The 27,480-nt window shown below is 43.5% G+C and overlaps 2 protein-coding genes across 4 annotated transcripts in view; both read left to right on the forward strand.

The window, feature by feature from the left end:
* heatr5a (HEAT repeat containing 5a) overlaps positions 1–8,266 on the forward strand; it is a 39,260-nt gene extending 30,994 nt beyond the window's left edge. For both annotated transcript variants that reach the window (XM_088087153.1, XM_088087154.1), the window contains one exon: positions 4,203–8,266. In XM_088087153.1, the coding sequence (XP_087943279.1) occupies positions 4,203–4,362 (160 nt within the window). In that variant the 3' untranslated portion in view covers positions 4,363–8,266. The remainder of the gene's footprint in view (positions 1–4,202) is intronic.
* A 2,443-nt stretch (positions 8,267–10,709) lies between these two features.
* hectd1 (HECT domain containing 1) overlaps positions 10,710–27,480 on the forward strand; it is a 45,371-nt gene continuing 28,600 nt past the window's right edge. For both annotated transcript variants that reach the window (XM_088087151.1, XM_088087152.1), the window contains exons 1-14: positions 10,710–10,917; positions 16,405–16,582; positions 16,934–17,083; positions 17,175–17,409; positions 19,376–19,603; positions 19,676–19,957; positions 20,299–20,569; positions 22,077–22,153; positions 22,863–22,961; positions 23,586–23,700; positions 24,467–24,641; positions 25,628–25,766; positions 26,604–26,774; positions 27,139–27,361. In XM_088087151.1, the coding sequence (XP_087943277.1) occupies positions 16,944–17,083; positions 17,175–17,409; positions 19,376–19,603; positions 19,676–19,957; positions 20,299–20,569; positions 22,077–22,153; positions 22,863–22,961; positions 23,586–23,700; positions 24,467–24,641; positions 25,628–25,766; positions 26,604–26,774; positions 27,139–27,361 (2,155 nt within the window). In that variant the 5' untranslated portion in view covers positions 10,710–10,917; positions 16,405–16,582; positions 16,934–16,943. The remainder of the gene's footprint in view (positions 10,918–16,404; positions 16,583–16,933; positions 17,084–17,174; positions 17,410–19,375; positions 19,604–19,675; positions 19,958–20,298; positions 20,570–22,076; positions 22,154–22,862; positions 22,962–23,585; positions 23,701–24,466; positions 24,642–25,627; positions 25,767–26,603; positions 26,775–27,138; positions 27,362–27,480) is intronic.

Here is a 27,480-nt window from a genome sequence, read left to right on the forward strand (position 1 = left end):
AGTCTCAGTGTCTCTGAGTCTCTGAGTCTCAGTGTCTCTGAGTCTCTGAGTCTCAGTGTCTCTGAGTCTCTGAGTCTCAGTGTCTCTGAGTCTCTGAGTCTCAGTGTCTCAGTGTCTCAGTGTCTCTGAGTCTCAGTGTCTCTGAGTCTCTGAGTGTCTGAGTCTCAGTGTCTCAGTGTCACTGAGTCTCTGAGTCTCAGTGTCTCTGAGTCTCAGTGTCTCAGTGTCTCTGAGTCTCTGAGTCTCAGTGTCTCAGTGTCTCTGAGTCTCAGTGTCTCTGAGTCTCAGTGTCTCTGAGTCTCTGAGTCTCAGTGTCTCAGTGTATCAGTGTCTCTGAGTCTCAGTGTCTCTGAGTCTCTGAGTGTCTGAGTCTCAGTGTCTCTGAGTCTCTGAGTCTCAGTGTCTCAGTGTCTCTGAGTCTCTGAGTCTCAGTATCTCTGAGTCTCTGTGTCTCAGTGGTCTCAGTGTCTCTGAGTCTCAGTGTCTCAGTGTCTCTGAGTCTCTGTGTCTCAGTGTCTCAGTGTCTCTGAGTCTCTGAGTCTCAGTGTCTCAGTGTCTCTGAGTCTCAGTGTCTTAGTGTCTCTGAGTCTCAGTGTCTCAGTGTCTCTGAGTCTCAGTGTCTCAGTGTCTCAGTGTCTCTGAGTCTCAGTGTCTCAGTGTCTCAGTGTCTGAGTCTCAGTGTCTCAGTGTCTCTGAGTCTCAGTGTCTCAGTGTCTCTGAGTCTCAGTGTCTCAGTGTCTCTGTGTCTCTGTGTCTCTGTGTCTCAGTGTCTCTGGGTCTCAGTGTCTCTGAGTCTCAGTGTCTCAGTGTCTCTGAGTCTCAGTGTCTCAGTGTCTCTGAGTCTCAGTGTCTCAGTGTCTCTGAGTCTCAGTGTCTCAGTGTCTCTGAGTCTCAGTGTCTCTGAGTCTCAGTGTCTCAGTGTCTCTGAGTCTCAGTGTCTCTGAGTCTCAGTGTCTCTGAGTCTCAGTGTCTCTGAGTCTCAGTGTCTCAGTGTCTCTGAGTCTCTGAGTCTCAGTGTCTCTGAGTCTCAGTGTCTCTGTGTCTCTGAGTCTCAGTGTCTCTGTGTCTCAGTGTCTCTGAGTCTCTGAGTCTCAGTGTCTCTGAGTCTCTGAGTCTCTGAGTCTCAGTGTCTCTGAGTCTCAGTGTCTCAGTGTCTCTGAGTCTCAGTGTCTCTGAGTCTCAGTGTCTCTGAGTCTCTGAGTCTCAGTGTCTCTGAGTCTCAGTGTCTCAGTGTCTCTGAGTCTCAGTGTCTCTGAGTCTCAGTGTCTCAGTGTCTCAGTGTCTCAGTGTCTCTGAGTCTCAGTGTCTCAGTGTCTCAGTGTCTCTGAGTCTCTGAGTCTCAGTGTCTCTGAGTCTCTGAGTCTCTGTGTCTCAGTGGTCTCAGTGTCTCTGAGTCTCAGTGTCTCAGTGTTTTTTGAGTCTCAGTGTCTCAGTGTCTCAGTGTCTCTGAGTCTCTGAGTCTCAGTGTCTCAGTGTCTCTGAGTCTCAGTGTCTCAGTGTCTCTGAGTCTCAGTGTCTCAGTGTCTCTGAGTCTCAGTGTCTCTGAGTCTCAGTGTCTCAGTGTCTCTGAGTCTCAGTGTCTGAGTCTCAGTGTCTCAGTGTCTCTGAGTCTCAGTGTCTCAGTGTCTCTGTGTCTCAGTGTCTCAGTGTCTCTGAGTCTCAGTGTCTCAGTGTCTCTGAGTCTCAGTGTCTCTTAGTCCCAGTGTCTCTGTGTCTCAGTGTCTCTGAGTCTCAGTGTCTCAGTGTCTCAGTGTCTCTGAGTCTCAGTGTCTCAGTGTCTCTGAGTCTCAGTGTCTCTGAGTCTCAGTGTCTCAGTGTCTCTGAGTCTCAGTGTCTCAGTGTCTCTGAGTCTCAGTGTCTCAGTGTCTCTGAGTCTCAGTGTCTCTGAGTCTCAGTGTCTCTGAGTCTCAGTGTCTCAGTATCTCTGAGTCTCAGTGTCTCAGTGTCTCTGAGTCTCAGTGTCTCAGTGTCTCTGAGTCTCAGTGTCTCTGAGTCTCAGTGTCTCAGTGTCTCTGAGTCTCAGTGTCTCTGAGTCTCAGTGTCTCAGTGTCTCTGAGTCTCAGTGTCTCTGAGTCTCAGTGTCTCTGAGTCTCAGTGTCTCTGAGTCTCAGTGTCTCAGTGTCTCTGAGTCTCAGTGTCTCAGTGTCTCTGAGTCTCAGTGTCTCTGAGTCTCAGTGTCTCAGTGTCTCTGAGTCTCTGAGTCTCAGTATCTCTGAGTCTCTGTGTCTCAGTGGTCTCAGTGTCTCTGAGTCTCAGTGTCTCAGTGTCTCTGAGTCTCAGTGTCTCAGTGTCTCAGTGTCTCTGAGTCTCTGAGTCTCAGTGTCTCAGTGTCTCTGAGTCTCAGTGTCTCAGTGTCTCTGAGTCTCAGTGTCTCAGTGTCTCTGAGTCTCAGTGTCTCAGTGTCTCAGTGTCTCTGAGTCTCAGTGTCTCAGTGTCTCAGTGTCTGAGTCTCAGTGTCTCAGTGTCTCTGAGTCTCAGTGTCTCAGTGTCTCTGAGTCTCAGTGTCTCAGTGTCTCAGTGTCTCTGAGTCTCAGTGTCTCAGTGTCTCTGAGTCTCAGTGTCTCTGAGTCTCAGTGTCTCAGTGTCTCTGAGTCTCAGTGTCTCAGTGTCTCTGAGTCTCAGTGTCTCAGTGTCTCTGAGTCTCAGTGTCTCTGAGTCTCAGTGTCTCAGTGTCTCTGAGTCTCAGTGTCTCTGAGTCTCAGTGTCTCTGAGTCTCAGTGTCTCTGTGTCTCAGTGTCTCAGTGTCTCTGTGTCTCTGAGTCTCAGTGTCTCTGAGTCTCAGTGTCTCTGAGTCTCTGAGTCTCAGTGTCTCTGAGTCTCAGTGTCTCTGAGTCTCTGAGTCTCAGTGTCTCTGAGTCTCTGAGTCTCTGAGTCTCAGTGTCTCTGAGTCTCAGTGTCTCAGTGTCTCTGAGTCTCAGTGTCTCTGAGTCTCAGTGTCTCTGAGTCTCTGAGTCTCAGTATCTCTGAGTCTCAGTGTCTCAGTGTCTCTGAGTCTCAGTGTCTCTGAGTCTCAGTGTCTCAGTGTCTCAGTGTCTCTGAGTCTCAGTGTCTCAGTGTCTCAGTGTCTCTGAGTCTCTGAGTCTCAGTATCTCTGAGTCTCTGAGTCTCTGTGTCTCAGTGGTCTCAGTGTCTCTGAGTCTCAGTGTCTCAGTGTTTTTTGAGTCTCAGTGTCTCAGTGTCTCAGTGTCTCTGAGTCTCTGAGTCTCAGTGTCTCAGTGTCTCTGAGTCTCAGTGTCTCAGTGTCTCTGAGTCTCAGTGTCTCAGTGTCTCTGAGTCTCAGTGTCTCTGAGTCTCAGTGTCTCAGTGTCTCTGAGTCTCAGTGTCTGAGTCTCAGTGTCTCAGTGTCTCTGAGTCTCAGTGTCTCAGTGTCTCAGTGTCTCTGTGTCTCAGTGTCTCAGTGTCTCTGAGTCTCAGTGTCTCAGTGTCTCTGAGTCTCAGTGTCTCTGAGTCTCAGTGTCTCAGTGTCTCTGAGTCTCAGTGTCTCAGTGTCTCTGAGTCTCAGTGTCTCAGTGTCTCAGTGTCTCTGAGTCTCAGTGTCTCAGTGTCTCTGAGTCTCAGTGTCTCTGAGTCTCAGTGTCTCAGTGTCTCTGAGTCTCAGTGTCTCAGTGTCTCTGAGTCTCAGTGTCTCTGAGTCTCAGTGTCTCTGAGTCTCAGTGTCTCTGAGTCTCAGTGTCTCTGAGTCTCAGTGTCTCAGTGTCTCTGAGTCTCTGAGTCTCAGTGTCTCAGTGTCTCTGAGTCTCAGTGTCTTAGTGTCTCTGAGTCTCAGTGTCTCAGTGTCTCTGAGTCTCAGTGTCTCTGAGTCTCAGTGTCTCTGAGTCTCAGTGTCTCAGTGTCTCTGAGTGTCAGTGTCTCTGAGTCTCAGTGTCCCAGTGTCTCTGAGTCTCAGTGTCTCAGTGTCTCTGAGTCTCAGTGTCTCTGAGTCTCAGTGTCTCAGTGTCTCTGAGTCTCAGTGTCCCTGAGACTCAGGGAGATTCACGTCACGGAGATTATCTTTGGAGAAAATCCAAAATCCCAGAAAGTTTTTGACGAGGGAACCAATGAGACGCTAACTTCCTGTTTGGCCTACGAAAACATGTCATCGCTTCACCGCTCTGTTGACCCTTTTAAGGCCAGCGCCACGATGACATCACAATGTGACGTCACACTGTGACGTCTCTGAGCGCCACAGCACTGAGTGATGTGATGTCTGCGTCTGTCCTCAGGTCTCTCCTCGCGGCGTCTCCTCACCTCAAGTCTCGTCTGGAAGCCGCCGTCAAAGGAAACCAGGAGAGCCTGAATGCTAAAGCCGGCGGCGCTAACCCGGCGGCCCGCAGCACCGCCAAGTCCTCCCCGAGCATCACCCTCAAAACCAACTTCCTGTGAGACGACTCGCCGCCGCCTCAGGACGGAGGTTTGATCCCCGTCAGCACCGTGCTGCGTTCACTGTCCCCCCGGACAAACTGACACTGACCGGTGACATGAAGGACGAAAGCCAACGCGCCGCCATGTCGGGAGACGGACGATATGATGACATCACAGTGTTTTAACCCTTTGAACTCTCAGCACGATTTCTTTCAAAAATGGGGGAAAAAAGTCGATGAGCAACTCGACGAAAAACGATCCACAAATGACACGAAGTTAATAGATTTAGAAAATAATTTTTTTTTTCAAATGTCCAAGAAAAAAACTCTGTTTCTAATGATCATTATTACATTTTTCAGATAATTTCCTGCATTATTACGAGGCGAGGCGGCTTTACGTATACAGCACATTTCACACGACACGGCCGAGCTCTACAGAGCAAAAAACACGAAATCATCAAAACACAAAACACAGCTGCAGACTTACCATCAAAGAGTGAAGAGAGACGATAGAAAAGTCCATTTAAAATGATTTTAAAACATTTAATTGAAAAAAATCACCGTTAAAAACATTAGGAGTGCAGAGATAACGGAAAATGATTTCGAATCGAGTTTAAATAAGTGTGCCGAGTAAAAAACGCCTTAAGCTTTGAACTGAAACTGGTTTAAAGTCGACGTTTGTTTCAGATTTTTCGTGCTCTCCCAGGTCATTTACCGTTTTTACTCTCTTTTCGTGTGATTTTTTGCTCATTCTGTTTTTCTCCGTGTTTCTGAAACAAATCGCTGCAGTTTGATCAGAGTTCAAAGGGTTAAAAATACTCGTGAAAGTCGACTGAAAGAAGCTCAAGAAAAGTGATGCGGCTCCTTCTTTTAAAGGGTTAATATCCCACAGCGACTCCTCCCGCACGGCGGCGTGTTCCTCTGACAGGAAACGTCTCTGTTCACGCTGCACAGCACCCAATCACACTTATTATCACGCGTATTGATCGCTCCGATCACTGATCGCTGTGATCGCTGTGATCGCTCTGATTGCTCTGATCGCTGTGATTGCTCTGATCGCTGTGATCGCTCTGATCGCTGTGATCGCTGTGATCGCTCTGATCGCTGTGATTGCTCTGATCGCTGTGATCGCTCTGATCGGTCGTCATTTTAAAGGCTTGAAGGTCTGTGCGTCAGTCGCTCGCCGCGTGACGCTGAATTCATGGAGAAAACGTTTTCTTTCACGTTGAACGCAGAATCCGAAAACAGAGAAAGTTCTGGATGAACAGAAGTCGAGGAGTCCGGGCGACGTGTTATTTCAAATAAATATAAAAAACGAGTTTTTCGCTGAGCCAAAATCAAAAACTCAAGTCCAAACTCAGACTTTTAACCTCCTCCTCATAAATAACTAACAGTCCCTAACTCTAACACCGAGGGAGGCGGGCGCAGCGACGAGGAGCCAATCAGGACGTCGAGTCCAGTTACAGTGCGACTGACGGAGGAAATCCACTTCCTGTCACGTGATCTGAGGTCCAGTTTCAGTCCGACCAAAACACATTTTCTTTTAAAGTTTTTGGAAATTTCTTTTTTTTTTTTTTTTTTAAACTTTTGGGCAATATTTCTTTTTTAACAAAACTTTGGCCATTTTTATTTTCTGAAAAATGTTGGTGATTTTTAAATTATTGTGTTTTTTTTCTTCTCTAAAACGTTTTGGTCACGTTTTTCCCTTTAAAACTTTTGTTGATTTTTTTTTTCTTCAAAAATTTTTTGGCAATTTGGGCACCCTGACCAGGAGCACGCTCAGAACGCCGAGTCCGGCTGAAGTCCGCCTGAGGTGTTTACGTGACGGAGGAAATCCACTTCCTGTCACGTGATCTGGGCGTCAATCCAACTCCAAAAAACTGAAGTTTTTAAGACGTTTACAGGATTTTAAAAGTCCAGTTTTAGCCGCACTGACACAATAATTCACCTTTTTCTGACATCGTGAAAACAGACGAGTGAAACTTCAAAAAAACATCCGTTTACAAACTTTCCCAGCTCGTTGGCCTCAAATCATCACGAAGTTTCTTTGTTTTTGGATTCTTCTTTTGGAGACGAAAATCAAGTTTATCTTCGTGGATTCAGCGAGACGCGCTCAGTAACTCCTGACTTTGATGTAGAGTTAAACTTCACGTCGTAACTGATGAATATGGAAGATGTCGGAAATAACGCAGAACATTTCTGTCCTCCTCGGTCGCGTCTGAAGCTTCTCATCCCAAAATCTCCTCTGAGACCGACGTCCGCGGGAAACTCGGATTGTTTCCGAAGCTTCTGATTCTGATTCACAGAAAAAAAGCAAACGTGAGCGAATCTGCTGAAACGTTTCCTGTTTGTGGCGTTTTGGGATGAAAAGCTTCGTTTCCAGAGACAGACTTCAGATCGGTGAGCAGACGTGAGGCTCATCAAAGGTTCAACATTAGAAACATTCATGTTTTTAAAGAAACAGAAGCTCTGAGGGTTTTAACCCTTTGAAACCTGAGCGACTTGGCTTGATTTATGTCGAAAACATGAGAGGAAGGCAACGAGCGACAAGAGAAGAAATGACCCCAAAATGAGCAAGAAATTAGTAAAAGAAAAACGAGAAAATGACCTAAAAATTAGTAAAAATGAAACAAATAGAAAAATAAGCAAAAGAGAAGGTTAATGAAAGAAAATAAAAATATAATAATTTTGTAACAGCATTTTAAATATGTAATGATGGCAGTTTGTGTAACATCTCATTGCCTTTTTTTTAAGGAAAATGCAGCAGTTTTCTCAGAGTTGAAAGGTTTAACCCTTTGAAACCAGGAACAGCACACAAGTATTTAACCCTTTGAACCCTTTTAAAAACATGGGGAAAAAAGGCAATGAGCAACTTGGTAAGACTTTTTAAAAATTTACAAGAAATTAGTAGAAAATTATTTTTTTAAGTTAGAGGAAAATGTTGAGGGGAAAATATGGAAATCTATCGTTATACTTATAACATTTAAAAATTATTTTACTAAGAATATAATATTTTAAGCACTTTTCCTAGGTCATTTACTTGTTTTTAACTGTCTTTTTGTGTGTATGGGTTTGTAAGTAATTTTCTTGTACTTGTTTTACTCATTTCTTTTGGGCTCATTTTTTTCTTTGTTTCTCATTTCACATGTTTTTCAAACTAATCGCATCAGTTTGCTCAGAGTTCAAAGGGTTAAATGATTGTAAAGGCGTCTAAGTGCAACACAAAAAAATGATGTGGCTGCAGGTTTTAAAGGGTTAATCGGAGCAAACATTTGGAGTGACATAAGGAGGAGCAGAAGCACGCCGTAACTTTTCACTGTTTGATCTCCAGTGGCTTTTATTTTGAAATAAGTGTCCATAAGCCTGCAGCAGAAAAAAATTCTGTTTCACAAACCATAAATGGAGGTCAGGGGTCAAAGGTCACGTCAATGCGTTGGCCTTTGACCCCACACGAATGATTAAATGAGTGAATGTGAGTAACAGAAGAGCTCAGAGAGATTAATTATTTTTTTAGTCAAATGTTGAGTTTAATGTTGTCTGACAAATCACACAAAAACAAGCTTAGAGATTGTTCTGGATCATACGGTTGCCTGTGAGGGACAATTTAATCATCAGCACTTTAGTCTAACAACACTACGTGGAGTTTAATGAGTCTGAAGGACATTCGTCTGTTTGGTGTCAAAAGACATTTATGAGAAACACTTCTAACACGACTTCCTCTAAAGTCTCTGTCACAATAAAACACGAAAGATTTACCTGCAATTAGGTTATTAACCAAGTCAGCTTCAGTCTTCCTCTCAGCTTCTCACACACACACACACACACACACACACACACACACACTCACAGGTGTGAAAACTGACTGTACAGGTGTGAATGTTGTTTTTCTAACAGCAGCGAGTGAATAAAATCTGTTTTTCTTCTGATTCAGTTCACAGTTTTTCTTTTTTTATCTTCTGAAGAAACAAGTGATGATGATGAAGATGAAGGTAATGATGATGATGATGATGATGATGATGATGATGATGAAGTTTTTGTTCATGTAACCTTCAGATGCAGTCGGTGGATAAAGAAACAAAATAATTCAGAGGTTTTTTTTTTTCCCTCAGCGCTTCCGATTGCTGAGACCGGAGAAATATGTTTGCATGTTTTTCGTCTGTATGTCTCGTTCTTGTGAACATGATATCTCAAAAACTCGTTGAAGGAATCTCTTCAAATTTGGCATTTTTTTTAAAAATTAGTTGTTTTTTAATACCTTAAGTACTCTTTCCTGAATACACATATGTACTTTCACTTAGGGCTGGGCGATAAAACGATAACGATATCAATCGCGATATAACTTCTCCTTGATTGAGATATGAGACGTAGTCGACAGAATGTCAATAGATCTCATTCCAGCCGTGTTTTGACAGACAACACGAACAGCCAATGATAATAAGAATAGAGCCGCAAAGAACCAAACGCAGTGAAGGACTTTGACTGTCGAACAGCTGAGTGTTTGACAGCCACAGCATTTCATTACGGCGGATCAAACAGCCGATGGTCCGACAGCAGCGCAGTGAGACAGACAAACAGAGCGCAGCTTCTCCTCTGAAACAGACACATCTGCAGAGGTGAAAGTGACTTCTTTAGACTCTACAGACGACTTTGTGTTAGTTTCAGTTTTAATCAGACTTTGGATGAATTATTTAGAAACAGCAGGACGCATTGCAGAAGTCAGAGTCCTGCAGTCAGGAGAGGTTGGCCTATTATCAGCACAGTAAATTTACCTGAAGTTTGTTTCAGATGGAGCTTTTCATTTTTATATAATGCTGGAAAGTTTGATAAATAATAATAAATCATATGTTTATTACACTCCAACACACCATGGTCACATGACACTGTGTCAGTGAACTATGAGGGCAAAAAACAAACCACAAAAAAGAGCAAAATAATCGTTCTTTAATCGTAATCAAAGTAAAATGTTCAGTTAATGTTGATATTGATTTTAGGTATGAGGCTCGGACCTTTGCTGGGAGGACATTTTAGTACCTGGACCTCTGTGAGTTTTAGTAGAATAGGTCCTCCAGCTGGTGATGCTGTTCTACAGTATATTTGTCATGTTCAATGTCTGACAGAAAATAAATATTTAAACCAAAATGAACCTGATGATATCTCCATATCTCACTGAGGAGTCAAAGGAACCTTTAAGCTCGACAGAAATATTGATTTGATGTATATCATGATATGTATCAATATCGACTGATATGAAAAAAATATCGTAATAAGACTTTTTTCCATGTCGCCCAGTCCTACTTTCACTTCAGTAAAATTCTCAATGCAGGACTTTTACTTGTAACTGAGTATTTTTACAGGTTGGTATTAGCACTTTTACTTCAGTAAATGGTCTGAACTCTTCCTCCACCAGCGGCAGCATCGTTAATAACAGTGAAGAGCAAAATTTAAAAAAAGAAAAGTAAAAAAACAAAAACAAAAAACAAAAATACAATAATGAAAATATACTTGCATCGTCTGTAATATCTGACATAAGAAAACAGCTGTTGTTGTTGTTGTTGTTGTTGTTGTTGTTGTTGTTGTCAGCTGTGTAACATTTTGGAAACTTTAATCTTTGAACGGAGCGAACACGTCACAGCGCCCCCTGACGTCAGCTGCGTCACCCTCCAGCTGCTGCCTTCAGGTGCCGTCGTAAACCTCGCAGCCATCACGATGAAGCGTGATTAAGTTGTTTAAATAAATAAATAAATAAATAAATAAATAAATAGATAAAGCTGTTTCTGAGGCTCTTTTATCAGAGCAAATCAAAAATGAACGATCATCAGAAAATGTGTTGAGACTCTGGACCATTCACTGAAAATCAAAACACTTTATGAAGGTGAAACATTAAATTCATTGTTTAATTCATCATACATGTTTTTATTGCTTTAATTGTAGGAATAATTTCACTGAAATAATAATTTATTTTTGTTTTTCTTCATTTTTGTTTACAACATAAAATAAAAATATATAATGCATATTAACTTCAGCTATGGTTTCAGTGATATCCTGGTTATCATATTTTCTCTAATTCTGATTAACTACAGCATTGAAACAACGCAGCTGGACGGAGAATCTCTCTTTATTTTCATTATTTTCTAAAGCGAGACTTTACACACACTTCCATAAGAAATGGTTTCAAGTTTTACATCGGGTAATAAAATTTTTGATTATATATATATATATATATGGAGGGGGAAAGGTCATAAAAATAATTATGTATTATGTATTTAAGGAGGTTTTGGGTAAGTCTGTGAAAACAATGACCGCTGTGGTTTTGGGGGGAGTGTATGTTATTTCCGAGCCGCGGCTGGGTCCCTGAAGGCGGCAGCAGCGCTCGGCTCGGCTCTCCATTTCAGTCCGCTCTGAGAGTCCCTGCGCCCCGCTGCCGCTCTCACCTTTCACCCCCGACGCGGAGAAATGGGAACGTCTTAACTAAACCCCCGGCATCGGCGACACACACGACTCTTCAACCGTCAGCTGGACGTACCAGACCCGGAGTCCCCCCGCTGCCGAACGTCTCCGAGCCGAACAGAAAGACACGGTGAGTGGCTCCTCGTCCCGCGGGCTCAGCCTGTACGGGCCGGGCTCGTTCATGACCGCTGTCCGCTGATGCGCCGCGGCCTGTCGGCTCTCCCGGAACTCGAGCACCGCGGCTCGGGATGGGAGTCCGAGGCCGCGGGTACAGTTAGCCGGTTAAAGTGGACATTAGCGCCTCGTTTTGAGAACACACGCCGTGTCCGTGTTTCTCGGTGATACGGTTCAGCCGCGGAGGTTTCATGTCGGTGATAAATACGGTTTATTTTACAAAAATAACTGAAACGCTGCCGTTACTTTAGCCAACGTTAGATTAGCTAGCGTGGTGGTAGCTGGCTAATATTAGCCGGGTTTCGTTGGTCGTAATTTTTTTGTGTTTGATAATAAATAATAACGTGATTTTAACCCTGTGGGGATCACGTCTGCGTGTTTGGGCTGATTTCTGCGACTTTCAGAGTGTTTTTACCGCCTGACAACAGCGCAGTTGTTAATCAGCGTTAGCACGGTGAGCTAACAGCTAGCTTCTAAACTGGCAGTATCTGAGTTAGTTAACCCGAGTCTACCCGAGTCTACCCGGGTACACTCGGGTCTACCCGGCCGGACAGCTCGCCGGGAGGCTCAGTGCCGTGTCCCTGCCGGGTCCTGTCACGGTGGTCAGCGTCTGATGAAATAACGGGGCTCTGTGAGACACGGACAGATGACGAAACCCGGGTCAGGCGGTCTGAACCCGGCCGGGTTCCTGTTTACAGTCCCTGGTCCGGATCCGTCTGACATTGAGCGAGTTAAACCAACAAAAGGAGGTTTGTTCAGGAGGGCCGGGGGAGTCCTGGACCTCAGTCACGACCTCCTCAAGATCGCTTTAATATTTATTCACCGACCGCTGATCGGTTTACTCAGCTGCTGTCGACCAACTTTATCCGAGTCACCGAACTGTCTGACGTCAGCTGCGTCATCTTCTCGATTAATCGACTGTCTACAAAACAGTAAACTGCGAGAAAAGTCTGATGAAATATCAACATCTCCACCTGCTTTTCCTGAGGGCCACTTTGATAAAACGGCAGCAGGCCAGGGGCCAGTCGCAGGAGCCCCAGACACGTTTTTAGGATTTTAGGACGTTTCCAGAACTTTTCTAGAATTTCCGGGCATTTCGGAGATTTCAAGAAGTTTCTAGGATTTTAGGATGTTTTAAAGATTTTAGGACTGTAGGAGATTTCTCTGATTTTTGCAATTTTCAGAATTGGAGGACATTCTTGGGATTTTGGGACATATTTAGGACTTTAGGGCGTTCTCAAATTTAAGGATGTTTCTCAGATTTAAGGAGATTTCTCAGATTTTTGCACGTTTTTGGGATTTTAGGGCAATTGTTAATTTTTGGGACATTGTCAGGGTTTTAGGATATTTCTCGGATTTCTGGGCATTTCGAAGATTTCAAGAAGTTTATAGGATTTTAGGAGATTTCTCTGATTTTTGCAAGTTTCTAGGAATTTCGGGATTTTTTTGGACATTTTCAGGATTGTAGGACGTTTTTAGGATTTTAGGATGTTTTTGTGACTTGAGGACATTTCTAAGATTTAGGACATTTTCAGTGCAGGTACTGATTTTTAGCAGTTTATGAGACTGATAATCAGTATTTGGAACTGATATGCATTTACGATAAAAATGTAAATCTCTGTCTATATTTAGAATGTGCAAACTTTCAACTTCATATTTAGCAAGTTCCCTGCAACTTTTTAAAAAAAAAACTTTAAAAAAATCCCTGTTCTTAAAACTTGCCAAAATGCCAAATATAATGAGAAACCGGAAGCTTCAGAAAAGTTGCAGGTTATTTTCTTTTTAAATGAATGCAGCGCTGTCCTCTGTGAGGACCAGAGACATGTGTTTTCAGTCAGCCTGGACACAGGACACCCCGAAGGGTTAAAGGGGTGAGGCCGGTCACTGGCGGAGTCCGTTAGGCCGGATACGCTCGGCCCCGCCGTGGTCGGCCCCGGGGCCCGAGGGGAGGAGGTCAGGACGCTCTCTGGCAAGTTGTGATGATTAATCTGTTGATAAGAGGATCTGCTCTGCAGCCTGCTTCCATCCAGACAGACCGACAGGCCGGTTGGCTTCAAATTAGACCCTAATCAACTTAGCCTGGACCCATCAGACTCCCAGCATGCCGTGCTGCAGCGCGATGCCACCGAGCAGAGCGGCTGGGCTGCGGCTGCGCTCCAGATATCTTGCAGACGCCTCCGAGCTCAACCCAGAATCAGAGAAAGAGTTTGCTTTGTTTTTTGGTGCACACATTAACACTTTGAAACCTGAGCTTATTGGCTTGATTTCTCTGAAAAACATCGAAAGGCGGCGACAAACAGCTTGACAAGAGATGGGCCCAAAAATATGCCTCATTTAAATTATCTAAAAAAAGGACTGAAGAGTGACAGAAGCAAACAGAAAACAACGTGAAAAAGTGCTAAAGTAAAATGAAAATAACAAATATAACAGTCATATTTTTTCTGTAATCTAATTTTGAAAATATAATCATAATAAGTATAAATACATTTTCTTTAATTTTCCAGAGTCATTTGATCATTTTAGCAACGTGCTGAGGAAATCCAATTTTAAAGTTTCAAATACTCGCAAAATGCGTCTGAATGCTGTACAAGAAAACTGCTGTCCATCCAGGTGTGAAAGGGTTAATGTGATGTCACTGTTTCTGCTGTTTTGATGTTTCAGAGCAAATGATCAATCAGCTAATCAAGAAAATAGTCAGTAATGTTTGACAATGAAGCTAGTGAGTCGTGGCCCTCAGCAGGTGATTTTTATTTGGATTATATGATCAGATTACAGCCACCTGTGAGAGGATTTAACCCCTTAGCGCCCGCTTTAATATCGCACATATGTATCGCTCTCTGCACAAAATGCACTTTTCAAAATCAAGCTTTAAATATATTTTATGTTAATATGATTTTTTACTTTCATTAAGTTTATTTTTTTTATTAACATCAGTCCTAATCATAAATATCAAATCATCATTTGTTGTTTTTAACTTTTAAACTAAACTTTTAGATAACTTTTTTTAAAATAAAAAATAAATAAATAAAAATGGAGTTGTCCAATTTTAAATAAAATTAAAACCTGTATACCATAATCATGAAAGACTAATGGTTGGCCTATTTATATGCCATAACTATAAAACAAACTGCAGCGTGTTTTTCTTCAGTCGTGTGTTGATGGCTGTGGGATCAAAAATGTCAGTTTGAATGGGTTTCAATGGAGCATTTTTGGACCTGAACAGTCTGAATGTAACTATTTAGTTTCCACAGTGTATTTTAGACTTATTGTAGGAGCTGAGCTGCAAATTCACTGATTACACTCAAATACACAATCTGGACTACATTTAGGACACATGCATCAACACACACACAGTTATCACAACAGGAAGAAGAAAAGAGACTAAAATGAGACAAACGGTCCCTAAAGGGTTAAATCTGTAGGGTGTGCAGAGGGAGCCGGTTGGGTTGCTTCAGGTCAAAAGAGACTGCGGATGCGTCGCTGTGACGCTGTGGGAGAGGGTCATGTGACGGATTCAGACAGCTGGAGGCGACTTTCAGGAGCGCTGCTCGACCGGTTTCAGATATTGAGTCGGATGTTTGACAGATGTGGAGTTTCTGTGACCTGCAGGTCTGATGTTACCTTCAGTAAAAGCTCTTTATACTTAAACCCTGAGCGGATTATTGCTGTTTAAAAGGACAAAAAAACCTTTGGAGTGGGCAATGAATAAATAAATTAATTCACAAATAAAAGACCTGAAAATTAGCACAGAAAAGTTAAGAAAAACAAGATTAAATTAAAAGGAATGACTTGAAAAAAAGTGCTAATATACAAACAGGTGTACATATTTCCATGCCGTGATTTTAAACGTAAATATTATTGTGTTTTCTGAAAATTTTCCCCTTTTCATCATTTTTTCTCTCCTTTTAAAAAACGAACAACAGACTTTCAGTCTGAAGGCAGCACAGGAAAACTGATGGTCCAGGTGTGAAAGGGTTAAGGTTTCCTCTGACGGTAGCCTTAGTCAACCTGTGACTGTCGGCCGAGCTTTTCACGTCAAACTGTTCACGTTTGCATGTTTGAGGCGGATGTCCTCTGAACGCTCCCCGCCTGTCAGGCTAAACACAGGGTTTAAAGCTGTGAGGAAACCACATCAGAGGTTGTCATGACAACATGGAGTTAAACTAACCCCACAGATCGCTCACGCGCTGCAGGTCAGGTTTTATTTACAGTCTGACTGTTGTTGTTTTATTTTGGGGGCGTGTTCATTGAGGACCGTTCGAACCGTCCGCTGCAGGTTCAGACTGTTGAATTACCCTGATCCGGTCTGATCAGGCGCACGCTTCAACACGTGTGCAACATAAATCCTGCCTGCCGCTCTGTGCTCCAGGAATTATCCACGTCCTTTCACAATGACAGCAGGTTCTTCTCAGGGAGTTTGTGTGGTGAGGAAATGAAGACGTCTTGTTTTGATGAGACTCTTCTTGAGATCACGCCGCGCTGAAACTGCAGATTCACGTTCACCCACTCCTCCAGTGCTCCCGTGTCCTCTCACTTCAGGGTGCTGATGAGCTTTTAAGATGTAATGTGGAAACAACACGGATGCTGCAGAGCGGATCAGTGGTATTTTATTGCCCAGGTGTTTAACCCGGCTTGATTTCTTTCAGAAACATGTAAAGAAGGTCACGAGCAAAAAAATGCCTCCAAAATAAGTGAGAGTTAGTAAAAAGTTACATAAAAATGACCTGAATAATATGTTAAAGAACAACAACAAAAAAGAAAAACAGAAGTAGTAACAACAAAAACGTTACGTGTGGAAAGAAGTACAGAAAAATATTAACTAATATAATATGTAATATAATTTTATATATGTAATTATTTTTGTTTCTTGACTTTTTTTGCAGCTTAAAAAAAAATCTAAATCTTGTAAGTTGTGGGACTTTTCTTGCCAGGTAACTAAAAACCTTTTTTCCAATGTTTTCAAAAGAAATTAAATTACATTTTCTTTGGGTGCAGAGTTTAAAATACTTGTGAAAGGTAAAGAAAAAAAAGAAAGCTGGGGAAAAAACAGCATTCTGTATTTAAAATGATGTCAGAATTATAATTCTTTTAAGTACTTTTTTTGGGTCATTTTCTTGACTGTTTTTGGCTTTCCTTTTTTTGTTCATTTTCAGGCAATTTTAATGTATTTTTTTCTAATTGCTCATTTTTGTGTCATTTCTTTTCTTTGTGTCATTCTTATGTTGCTCATGGCTTTTTCCCGCGGTTTTGACAGAAATCAGGCCAATTTGCTGAAGTTTCAAAGGACTAACGAGTTACCTCCTGATCAGAATGAACCTGGAATTATCTTCCTGAAGAAACGATGATTAACCGATAATTTCATTTCAGTTTCTCTGTTGTGTGACGATGACGTGCTCTTCCTCTGGTGTCGGTTACTTCAACGTCTCCATTGTTTTATTTGCAGGTGAAGACACTACATGTCCCAGAATCCCCTGTGAGAGCGAGCGAGCGTCTTCTTCTTCTTCTCTTGTCCGTGCTTCCTCTCTCCCTCCGTCCAGTTGGTTGGATGAGTCCCAAACAGCGACAGAACTGTGAGCAGTGATTGGGCGCTGAGCCAGACCGGGCAGCCAACGGGGAGCCAGGTGAGAGGTCATGTGATGACGATGGAGGAGCTCTGGTCCCAGTTCAGAGGAGCTCTGGTCCCAGTTCAGAGGAGCTCTGGTCCCAGTTCAGAGGAGCTCTGGTCCCAGTTCAGAGGAGCTCTGGTCCCAGTTTAGAGGAGCTCTGGTTTGTTTTAAAAATAAGCGAAACCATTTTTTTACGTTTGTCAGAGAAAACGGATGACGAGGTGTTAAAGGGTTAAAAAAAAGACAGTAACTCTCTGTAAACAGATGAATGTTGGTCCAGTCTGAACGCTGCATGTATTGATGTTTATTATTGTTTATTGTTGATTGGTAAAATAACGTGTGTTTTGCGTGGCGTTGCGGCTGCAGGCTCGCCATCATGGCGGACGTGGACCCAGACACCCTGCTGGAGTGGCTGCAGATGGGGCAGGGCGACGAGCGCGACATGCAGCTCATCGCCCTGGAGCAGCTCTGCATGCTGCTGCTCATGTCGGACAACGTGGACCGCTGCTTCGAGACGTGAGTGTGCCCCCCCCACAGCGATGGCGCTGTGCTGAGGTCAGAGGTCAGCTCACTGACCGTCTGTCCTCCTCCTGTCCTCTCGTTGCAGCTGTCCTCCTCGGACGTTCCTCCCGGCCCTCTGTAAGATCTTCCTGGACGAGAGCGCCCCGGATAACGTGCTGGAGGTCACGGCCAGAGCCATCACCTACTACCTGGACGTGTCTGCGGAGTGCACCCGGAGGATCGTGGGCGTGGACGGCGCCATCAAGGCGCTGTGCAACCGGCTGGTGGTGGTGGAGCTCAACAACAGGACCAGCAGAGACCTGGCCGAGCAGTGTGTGAAGGTGAGAGGATGACGGAGCGTTTACAGGCCGCTATATCAGCCGAGGTGTGACATCACGATGTGACATCACGACGTGACGTCACTGACGGGCCTGAATTCTGTCTGTTAGCCTGCGCACATGAGGATGATTCGTCTGTAGCTGTTTAGTGTCACTCTTTCTTCTCCCTTTAAGTCAGATAGATAGATAGATAGATAGATAGATAGATAGATAGATAGATAGATAGATAGATAGATAGGTACTTTATTGATCCCGGGGGAAATTTAAGTAACCAGCAGCATATTAAACATACAGAATAGAGTCAGATGGTAAACAGAGTTTGTATGGTCATGAAAAACCTGGAAAAGTCATGGAATTTAAAAATAAGTTTCCAGGCCTGGAAAATTGTTTGAAAAACTTAATGTACTCTGAAAGTTTTGGAAAATGTTTCATAAAACTGTTCAATAACGCACGATGTGTCCAAAGACTGTCGGAAATTTGAAAATCCAACAATAATTTCTTTAGTAACAGTTTCTGGCTGCGATCAGTGACGGGGCAGTCAACAAACAGTCCCTACGTTATATTTAAATGTTCAGATCTTATCTGTTCTGAATGCATTATTTTTTAAATAATATGTATTTTAAAACACTGTTATATAGTGATGAAAAAGAACCATAAGGAGTATCGATGGTGGTTTCAGAGAATGTTTGGTCTTTAAAAATTGCTTCAGAGTCCTGGAAAAGTCCTGGAAAGTTATTGGTAAAGGTGTGTGTGAACCCTGGTAAATAAGAGTCGGCGTGTTTCTGCGGCTTCATGTTGTTATCGAGGCGTTGAAGGCGGTGACGTCATCAGTTCGTCAGCAGCAGCAGTGAGATCACAGAGTCCGTTTGTCTCAGTTATCTGTGACAGGGCCTGTGAGTCAGAGAGGCCGATAACACGGGGTTAACTCAGGCCAGGACCACATAATAAACACTGATCAGATGTGTGTGTGTGTGCGTGTGCGTGTGCGTGTGCGTGTGCGTGTGTGTGTGTGCGTGCGTGCGTGTGTGGGCGCAAAGACAAACCACGAGCAGGAGACGGAGCACCATGTGCCACCAGATGTTTATTAATACTCGTCTTGGGACAGTTTTCGTGTCTCCCGGCCTCAGTGTGTCTGATGCGTGCTGCTGATAGAAGCTGAAAGATCCCGTTTGTCCGTTTTTATCCGGTCAGGTGCTGTTTGATCCTGTAAAAGTCGTTTTTTTTTACACTAAAATCTTGATGATCTTATTTCCCTTCTTTATGTCTTTGGGGAGGACAGCATTGATAAACATGTCTGTCTTGGTCCTAGTTTTTAGTTTATATTTTCAAGATTAACCAGTTTTTCTTCTGCAGTCTAAAATGATGTCACAGGAATTCGGTGAAAACCCTCCCGCTGTGGTCGGTGATGACGGGGCAGGTTTATGGGTAAAAACATGCAGGGCTCCAGAATAACTTTTGACACTGGTTGCACTGGTGCACCTCACGTTTTGGAGGGGGCATCTCCGGTCGGACGGAGACGGACCTTTTTGATGGACAGAAGATAAACCAATCAGGAGCCACATCACTAAAACCAACAGAGTTTGAGATGAACACAGACGTCACAGTTTGTTCCAGGTGTTCAGAGTCTTTGCAAACATCTTTTCTGTGATTCAAAGTCCATCCGAAGGAACGGCACCGTTAAAGCTCCCCGCAAGTGTGTTTTGGCATTTTTAGGATTTATAGACATCATTGTAAGCTGGGTTATCAACTTTTTTTTCATATTTTACTAAAATGGTAGCATCATTGCCTTAAAGGCCGTTTACACGGCAACAGTGCATGAAATGTTCAACTTTTGTTGTGGTTTTGTGTTCCGTTTTCGTTTGTGTGCGTTTTTGGGGCCTGAAAACACAAACTTTTGAAACCAGAGAAAAGTTCCTCCCGTTGAGAGCGTTTGATTCCAAGTTTCGTGTTTTGTGTTTTTTGTGCGCAGGTGCTGGAGCTGATCTGTACCAGAGAGTCCGGCGCCGTGTTCGAGGCCGGCGGTCTGAACTGCGTGCTGAGTTTTATCAGAGACAGCGGTCATCTGGTTCATAAAGACACTCTGCACTCGGCCATGGCCGTGGTGTCCCGACTCTGCAGCAAGATGGAGCCTCAGGACTCGTCTCTGGAGACCTGCGTCGAGTCTCTGTCCAGCCTCCTCAAACACGAAGACCACCAGGTAACCCGCAGACTGCCGTTTGTGTCTCAGCAGCGGCTCTCTGAACAGATCTAACCGCTCTCTGTCCTCCAGGTGTCAGATGGAGCTCTGCGCTGCTTCGCCTCATTGGCCGACAGGTTCACTCGCCGCGGCGTAGACCCCGCCCCTTTAGCCAAACACGGGCTGACGGAGGAGCTGCTGTCCCGCATGGCGGCCGCCGGCGGCACTGTGTCAGGCCCCGCCTCTTCCTGTAAGCCCGGCAGAACCTCGACGGGCGCCGCCCCCTCGGCCCCGGACTCCAAACTGAGCAACCAGGTGTCGACCATCGTCAGCCTGCTGTCCACGCTGTGCAGGGGGTCGCCGCTCGTCACACACGTAGGTCGACTCGCCTCAAACACCAGAGCGGCAGACTGAAGCAATGAAACGTGTTTTTTCACGTGGTGAATTTCAAAGAAAATTGACAGTGTTTTAAAAAGAAATAAAAAAAAAAAAAAACAGAAAAAAAAAAATGAAATTGCCGAAAAATGTAAAAGAAAAAAAGGTCTGAATTTTTAAAAGAAAATATGCATCCCAAACCTGCAGAAATAACAAACAGTCCCTAAGTTAAATGTAAATATTCGGTTCACATCCTTCTCTGTATGCATTATTTTTTGAATAATACATATTTAAAAAACCTACCGTCTGATTGGCTGTCCTGCCTTCTCTCCGGGCCTCAGGACCTGTTGCGTTCGGCGCTGCCCGACTCAATGGAGTCCGCTCTCGGAGGAGACGAGCGCTGCGTGCTGGACACCATGCGGCTGGTGGACCTCCTGCTGGTGCTCCTGTTTGAGGGACGGAAGGCGCTGCCCAAATCCACGGCGGGCTCGACGGGTCGGATCCCCGGCCTGCGACGCCTGGACAGTTCAGGGGAGAGATCCCACCGACAGCTCATTGACTGTATCCGCAGCAAAGACACCGACGCTCTGATCGACGCCATCGACACCGGAGGTGAGAACACCGACACTGAACGCACCCGTGATGACTGGCAACGTTTTTGGGGAATATTTGTCATAATATGAGTCTTACAGTGCGTACCCACCAAACGCGATGAAAAATGATCGCGCCTCAAGATTACATTCAAAGTCGGGCGACGCGATGGATGCGATTGCGCGGCACGTTGGATGCGTTGGACGCGAAATTCGCGTTGCGTTGGACGCGAAATTCGCGTCGCGTCCAACGCTCGAGTTGAAATAATTGAACTTTTGCGGCGTCGTCGCGTGAAGACGCGCCGCGACAGCCTATCAGCGTTGAGATCGTCATCGACGTGCTGACGTATGGACGTCCTGGCGTTCCCTCGCAAAATCTAATCAAACCGCCAGAAACAATGGAGGAGCAGCTTATCGTCGCCGTCACCGCTCACCCAGAGCTGTACGACAGTTCCTGTCCCTTGTTGCAGGAGACGGTGGAACTCGCCGAGCTCACGCCGCCTCCGTAGGGTAGCATGCACCCAGAACCGACGTCGGCGCCTGGCCCGCAGACGACGCTGGGAACTTCTCCAGAGCAGGTGCGGTGCAGCGATCGTGGTTATCTCAGGCATGGTCAACGAGAGAATGAAACGGCGGAAGAAATGTTGTTTGGGCGGGCTCGACGCGCGGCGCGATTTCGACGCGCGGCGCGATTTCGACGCGCGGCGCGATTTCGACGCGCGTCGAGTCCCATTTTGGGGTTTTTGTACGAGCGTCAAAACTGGAGCGTCCGGCGCGATGCGATTTCATTTGAGGCGCGATGAAATAATTTTCATCGTGTTTGGTGGGTACGCACTGTTACTCCTTGAGACGTCACGTTTTTCTGTCCTCTGTCTGTCTGACTGCTCCTACTTTAACATTTAAAGAGTCACTCTCAGAAATACCTTTGCAAAAGCTTAGACTAAATTATAGAACATAGAATACTTTAACAAAATGCATACATTTATTAAGAAAAAAAAGCATTTTCCTAGTTTAATGCATTGCTAAAAGTGCAAAAGTTAATCTAGAAATCTGAAAATAAATAACTTCATACAATAAACAAAAATAAATAGATGCAAATAAAAATGTATTTATCAAAAAAATGTATGAATTTTACGGTTGAAAAATGTCAGTGTTATGTAATAAAAATATTAAAAGTAACTTGATAAGATAAAAAACAAACAAAATAAATGCAATAAATATACAAATAAAAAAGTACAAATAATAATGAATCTAGTCATTAAATCAGTTTAAAAACATGGTAGAAAAAAGTCAATGTAATATAATAAAAATAGAATTGAACAGAATTACAGTATAATCAAAATACTTACTGACATCATATAAAAACATCTGTCATCAGGTCTTTGTACATTTACTTTAAAAAATCCTGAAATAAAGTTTGAAAAAAAAACCCCAGAAAACTACAAATTGTGAAATTATTCTGTGTTTTTTTGTACGTTTTCAGTGACAGAAAATAACAAATACCTCTGTTCGTGCACTTTTTCTCGCAGCCTTTGAGGTGAACTTCATGGACGATGTTGGACAGACGCTGCTCAACTGGGCCTCAGCTTTTGGCACACAGGAAATGGTACTGACCGAGCTCTTTCTTTAGATGACATATTTGTTTATTAGCCACACTAGCTGGTTACTCCGGAGTTAAATACCTCAACGACAGTTGGACACTGCTGTTAACCCTTTGAAATCTGGATCGACATCACTTTTCTTGTGCTGCATTCAGACCTTTCACAAGTATTTAAAACTTTAAAAAAAAAGCAAAAGAAAGGTCTTGGGGGGAAAAAATTCAGACAATTAATTTTCAAAAATCATAACTAAATATTTAAAATTACAGAATTTAAAATGTATATATTTTCCAAATGTATGTGCTTTTTTTTTTTTTTTTTTTTTACTCCTGTTTGTTTTTTGTTTTGTTCTTTTTCCTTTTTTGTCAGTGTTCAAGTAATTTTCTTACTTTCTTACTTCTGCTCTTTGCCTTCTTCCCATGTTTTTGAATGAAATCAAGTAAATTTGCCCAGGTTTCAAAGGGTTAAAATTGGTCCAGACATTCATGTTCTCCAGAGGATGAATAATACTGACTTTATTATTCATTTATGTCAGCCTCAGCTGTTTGTGGAGATTTATACCAACATCTTTATTATCTTTATTATCTGGAATAAATACCATATGAATGCAGTATTCCAAATATTTCTACTATGTTTAGACTCACATTGACTCTTATTGTGAAGGTTTGTATTTCCTGTGTGTAACTTTGACCGACCACACGTTTGTTGTCGTTCCAGGTGGAGTTTTTATGTGAGAGGGGGGCGGACGTCAACAGAGGTCAGAGGTCATCTTCACTACACTACGCTGCCTGTTTCGGACGCCCACAAGTCGCCAAGGTGACACACACACACACACACACACACAGTAAATACAGCTGTCAGATTCAGTGAAATTTCAGGTTGTTTCAGTCCAGCGTTCTGCATCAGTCTGTTAAATTTCATCGTGCGTCTGCAGTGATGAAGTGTCCTCTTTATGGAACATAGTAAATTTTGGGACTGATTAAAGTTGGTCCAAACTGCAGAGGTGTTGGGTTCAGTGACCTTTCTTTGCAGTTTTTGTGATCTTACTCAGCTTGTGATGATTTTTATTATCATGGACAAATTTTTATGGCGCTACAAACTCCTCATAATCACCGGAGAAAACTGTGAAACACAAGCAGAGCATGCAGACCTAAAGTTTAACATTTATTTTTCTTTTTCTTTTATCTGACAAACATTTAAATGACATTCTTCCTCTGCAAAAAACAATCCGAATCTCAAAACTGAAAACCCAATCCCTGCCCGATTAACGAGTATTCAGATAGCTGAATATTCGTGTCCGGCCTTAGTGAAATGTTTCCTCTCAGGTAACTCTCTCTCACCTGGAGACACCTGATTGGCTGTGTGTGTCCTGTATTGTAATGTGTGTGTGTGTTTGTGTGTGTGTGTGTGTGTGTGTGTGTGTGTGTGTTGTGTGTTTAGACTCTGCTGCGTCATGGAGCGAACCCCGACCTGAGAGACGAGGACGGGAAGACTCCTCTTGACAAGGCCAGGGAGAGAGGACACAGTGAGGTGGTGGCTATACTGCAGTCTCCCGGTTAGTACACACTTAATACAGAGTTCACATGGTCATGAAAAACCTGGAAAAGTCATGGAATTTTGCAAATAGCAATTTCCAGGCTTGGACATTTTTTTTGGAAAACTACATAGACTCATAGCTCTTAAATTATCTGTTTTTTTAGTGAACAAATTTAGGTTTATTGTTATATAATGAAGGATAATGCTCCACACTCAGTGTGTGTGCTCCAGATAAACTCACAAGTCTGACTGACCGATCTGACCGATCACACCATTCTGTGTGTGTGTGTGTGTGTGTGTGTGTGTGTGTGTCTGTGTGTCTGTGTGTCTGTGTGTCTGTGTGTTTGTGTCTGTGTGTCTGTGTGTGTGTCTGTGTCTGTGTGTGTGTGTGTCTGTGTCTGTGTGTGTCTGTGTGTGTCTGTGTGTGTGTGTGTGTGTCTGTGTGTGTGTCTGTGTGTCTGTGTGTGTGTGTGTGTGTGTGTGTGTGTGTGTGTGTGTGTGTGTGTGTGTGTGTGTGTGTGTGTGTGTCTGTGTGTTTGTGTCTGTGTGTGTGTGTGTCTGTGTGTGTGTGTGTCTGTGTGTGTCTGTGTGTCTGTGTGTGTGTCTGTGTCTGTGTGTGTGTGTGTCTGTGTCTGTGTGTGTCTGTGTGTGTCTGTGTGTGTGTGTGTGTGTGTGTGTGTGTCTGTGTGTCTGTGTGTGTGTGTGTGTGTGTGTGTGTGTGTGTGTGTGTCTGTGTGTGTGTGTGTGTGTGTGTGTGTGTGTGTGTGTCTGTCTGTGTGTTTCAGGAGACTGGATGTGTCCGGTGAACAAGGGCGACGACAAGAAGAAGAAAGATGTGAATAAGGAGGAGGAGGAGGGCAGTGAGCCCAAAGGAGATCCAGAAATGGCTCCGATTTACCTGAGGAGACTTCTGCCTGTTTTTGCACAAACCTTTCAGCAAACCATGCTGCCTTCTATTAGGTAAACTACAAACTACAAACTACAGCTTTATTAAACCATGCTGCCTTCTATTAGGTAAACTACAAACTACAAACTACAGCTTTATTAAACCATGCTGCCTTCTATTAGGTAAACTACAAACTACAAACTACAGCTTTATTAAACCATGCTGCCTTCTATTAGGTAAACTACAAACTACAAACTACAGCTTTATTAAACCGTGCTGCCTTCTATTAGGTAAACTACAAACTACTGGCTGTGGGATCAAAAATGTCAGTTTGAATGGGTTTCAATGGAGCATTTTTGGACCTGAACAGTCTGAATGTAACTATTTAGTTTCCACAGTGTATTTTAGACTTATTGTAGGAGCTGAGCTGCAAATTCACTGATTACACTCAAATACACAATCTGGACTACATTTAGGACACTTGCATCAACACACACACAGTTATCACAACAGGAAGAAGAAAAGAGACTAAAATGAGAGAAACAGTCTTTAAAGGGTTAAACCATACTGCCTCCTGTTAGGTAAACAGTATAATTTGATTTTTGCTTTGACAGAAGTTTGATGTACTGTGTGAAGTTAAGGGCGTTTTTATGTAAAAGAAACTTAAACTTTGAGATTGTTTCGTGAATTAGAATTCGTTCTCTGGAGGAAGAAGAGGAAGAAGAGAAATGAAGGACTCAGTGACTTCAAAAAAGTTCAGTTATCTTTTATAGTGTAGATTTGTCTGTTTCCCTGGCACAAAATAAACAACAGAAACAAAACAGCTTCTGTATCAGCTCAGAATTTCACAACCCTTTCACCCGTAAATACCATGAACTTTGAATATGTAAGTGAATCACCTCCCTCATTAAAACCTGATTGACACGTGTGATCTTAATTTACTCGGAGCAGACGGAGCTGCGTGCTGGCTGTGATTGGCCGAGTAACCGTCAGTCTTTTTCTTTGAAACAGAAAAAGTGACAGATAAAGAAATGAAAGAAATGTTTGTTTTTGTGTTCAGGAAAGCCAGTCTGGCTCTGATCAGGAAGATGGTTCACTACAGCAGCGAGGTCCTGCTGAAGGAGGTGTGTGACAGCGAGACGGGACACAACCTGCCCACCGTGCTGGTGGAGATCACTGCGACGGTCCTCGACCAGGAGGTGCTCACACACACACACACACACACACACACACACACACACACACACAATCAGAAACTCACGGACGAAGGAGGAAATGAGCAATTTGAACAGAAATGAACCCAAAAAAAAGAAATCAGTAAAAATGATAAGAAATTACCAGAAAATTAGCAAAAAAAAAAGAAAAGAAAATAATAATAAAGTAATTCTGTAACATAATTTTCAGAATATAATTTTAATAATTATATAATTTCCCCCAGCTTATCTTTTAATAAATTTGAAATTCTGCCAGTTTGTGGGACATTTCTTGCCAAGTTTCTCATTGTCATTTTTCCCTTTTTTCAAAAGAAACCAAACAAAGCTTTTTCTCAGCGTTCACAGGGTTAAATACCTCATCTGAGCACAGCAAAAGAGAAGTGATGTTAACTCAGCTTTTAAAGGGTCTGTTAGCGTCACTCCAAGGGACTCTTTATCAAGTATGTAATTAGTAATATGCTCTGATTTGTTATGTTTATGAATATTTTCACCATTTTTTCTGTTTTTTTTTTTTAAGATGGTTGTATTATTGTGTCTGTTTTTTCTTTGTCTGATGTTTGATTAACTTAAAGACTGAAATAAAAACTTAAATGACAAAAAAAGACGATATAAACAAGTATAGAAACAATACAGGGAACAAAACGACAATATTTTCATCATCTGTTGTGTTGTTCGATGAAAATCGAGCCTTTCGACTCGTCTCAGTGTGACTCAGTAGAATGAAGTTAACCGTCTCTTACGAAGGAGCTCAGTCCGTCCTTTAGTTTGTCCTTGTGGCCACAGAAGACGTGAACTGTCCCTGTGTCTGTCTGCGTGTCTCAGGACGATGACGACGGCCACCTGCTGGCGCTGCAGATCATCAGAGATCTGGTGGATAAAGGTGGAGACGTTTTCCTCGACCAGCTGGCTCGACTGGGAGTCATCAACAAGGTGTCCACTCTGGCTGGACCGGCGTCCGACGACGAGAACGAGGACGAAGCCAAACCTGAGAAGGTAAAGAGAGAGAGAGGCGATATGAAAGTAATTCCCATCCCATAATTAAAACGATTCAACACACGAAAAGAAATTACGATATTTCAGTCAGCGGCAAAAATTTGAATACCACAATTTACTAGACAGTATTTCAATCTAACTTAAATCAAACATCCCATAATAAGACAAACCCAAACTGCACACAGACTCAGTGACCAGTATCATAAAAATCGCCCCAAAACCTCAGAGGAGTCTGTCGTCATGATCGCCGCTGTCATGTCTTAATGTGGTACGTCAGGACGGATCAAGTCTCTGCTCACGCTTCGTTCGTGCAAACGTCCGTCTCACTGAATCGCTGCATCACGTGTCGTCCTTTCTCCTGCAGGAGGAGGAGGCGCAGGAGGACGCCAGGGAGATCCAGCAGGGGAAACCGTACCACTGGAAGGACTGGTCCATCATCAGAGGGAGGGACTGTCTCTACATCTGGTCGGACGCCGCGGCGCTCGAGCTGTCCAACGGCTCCAACGGCTGGTTCAGGTTCATCCTGGACGGGAAGCTGGCCACCATGTACTCCAGCGGGAGTCCGGAGGGGGGGTCAGACAGCTCCGGTACGGACCGCCAGACCGGGACTCTCTGTGGTCCCTGCTGGGTTTATCTGCTGCTCCTCTCTGCTCCTCTCTGCTCCTGTCTGCTCCTTTGTCCTCCACTCTGCTCCTCTCTGCTCCTG

Source organism: Plectropomus leopardus, chromosome 14, assembly GCF_026936395.1.
Source record: "Plectropomus leopardus strain MGB_pleo_1.0 chromosome 14, ASM2693639v1, whole genome shotgun sequence".
Classification (NCBI taxonomy): domain Eukaryota; kingdom Metazoa; phylum Chordata; class Actinopteri; order Perciformes; family Serranidae; genus Plectropomus; species Plectropomus leopardus.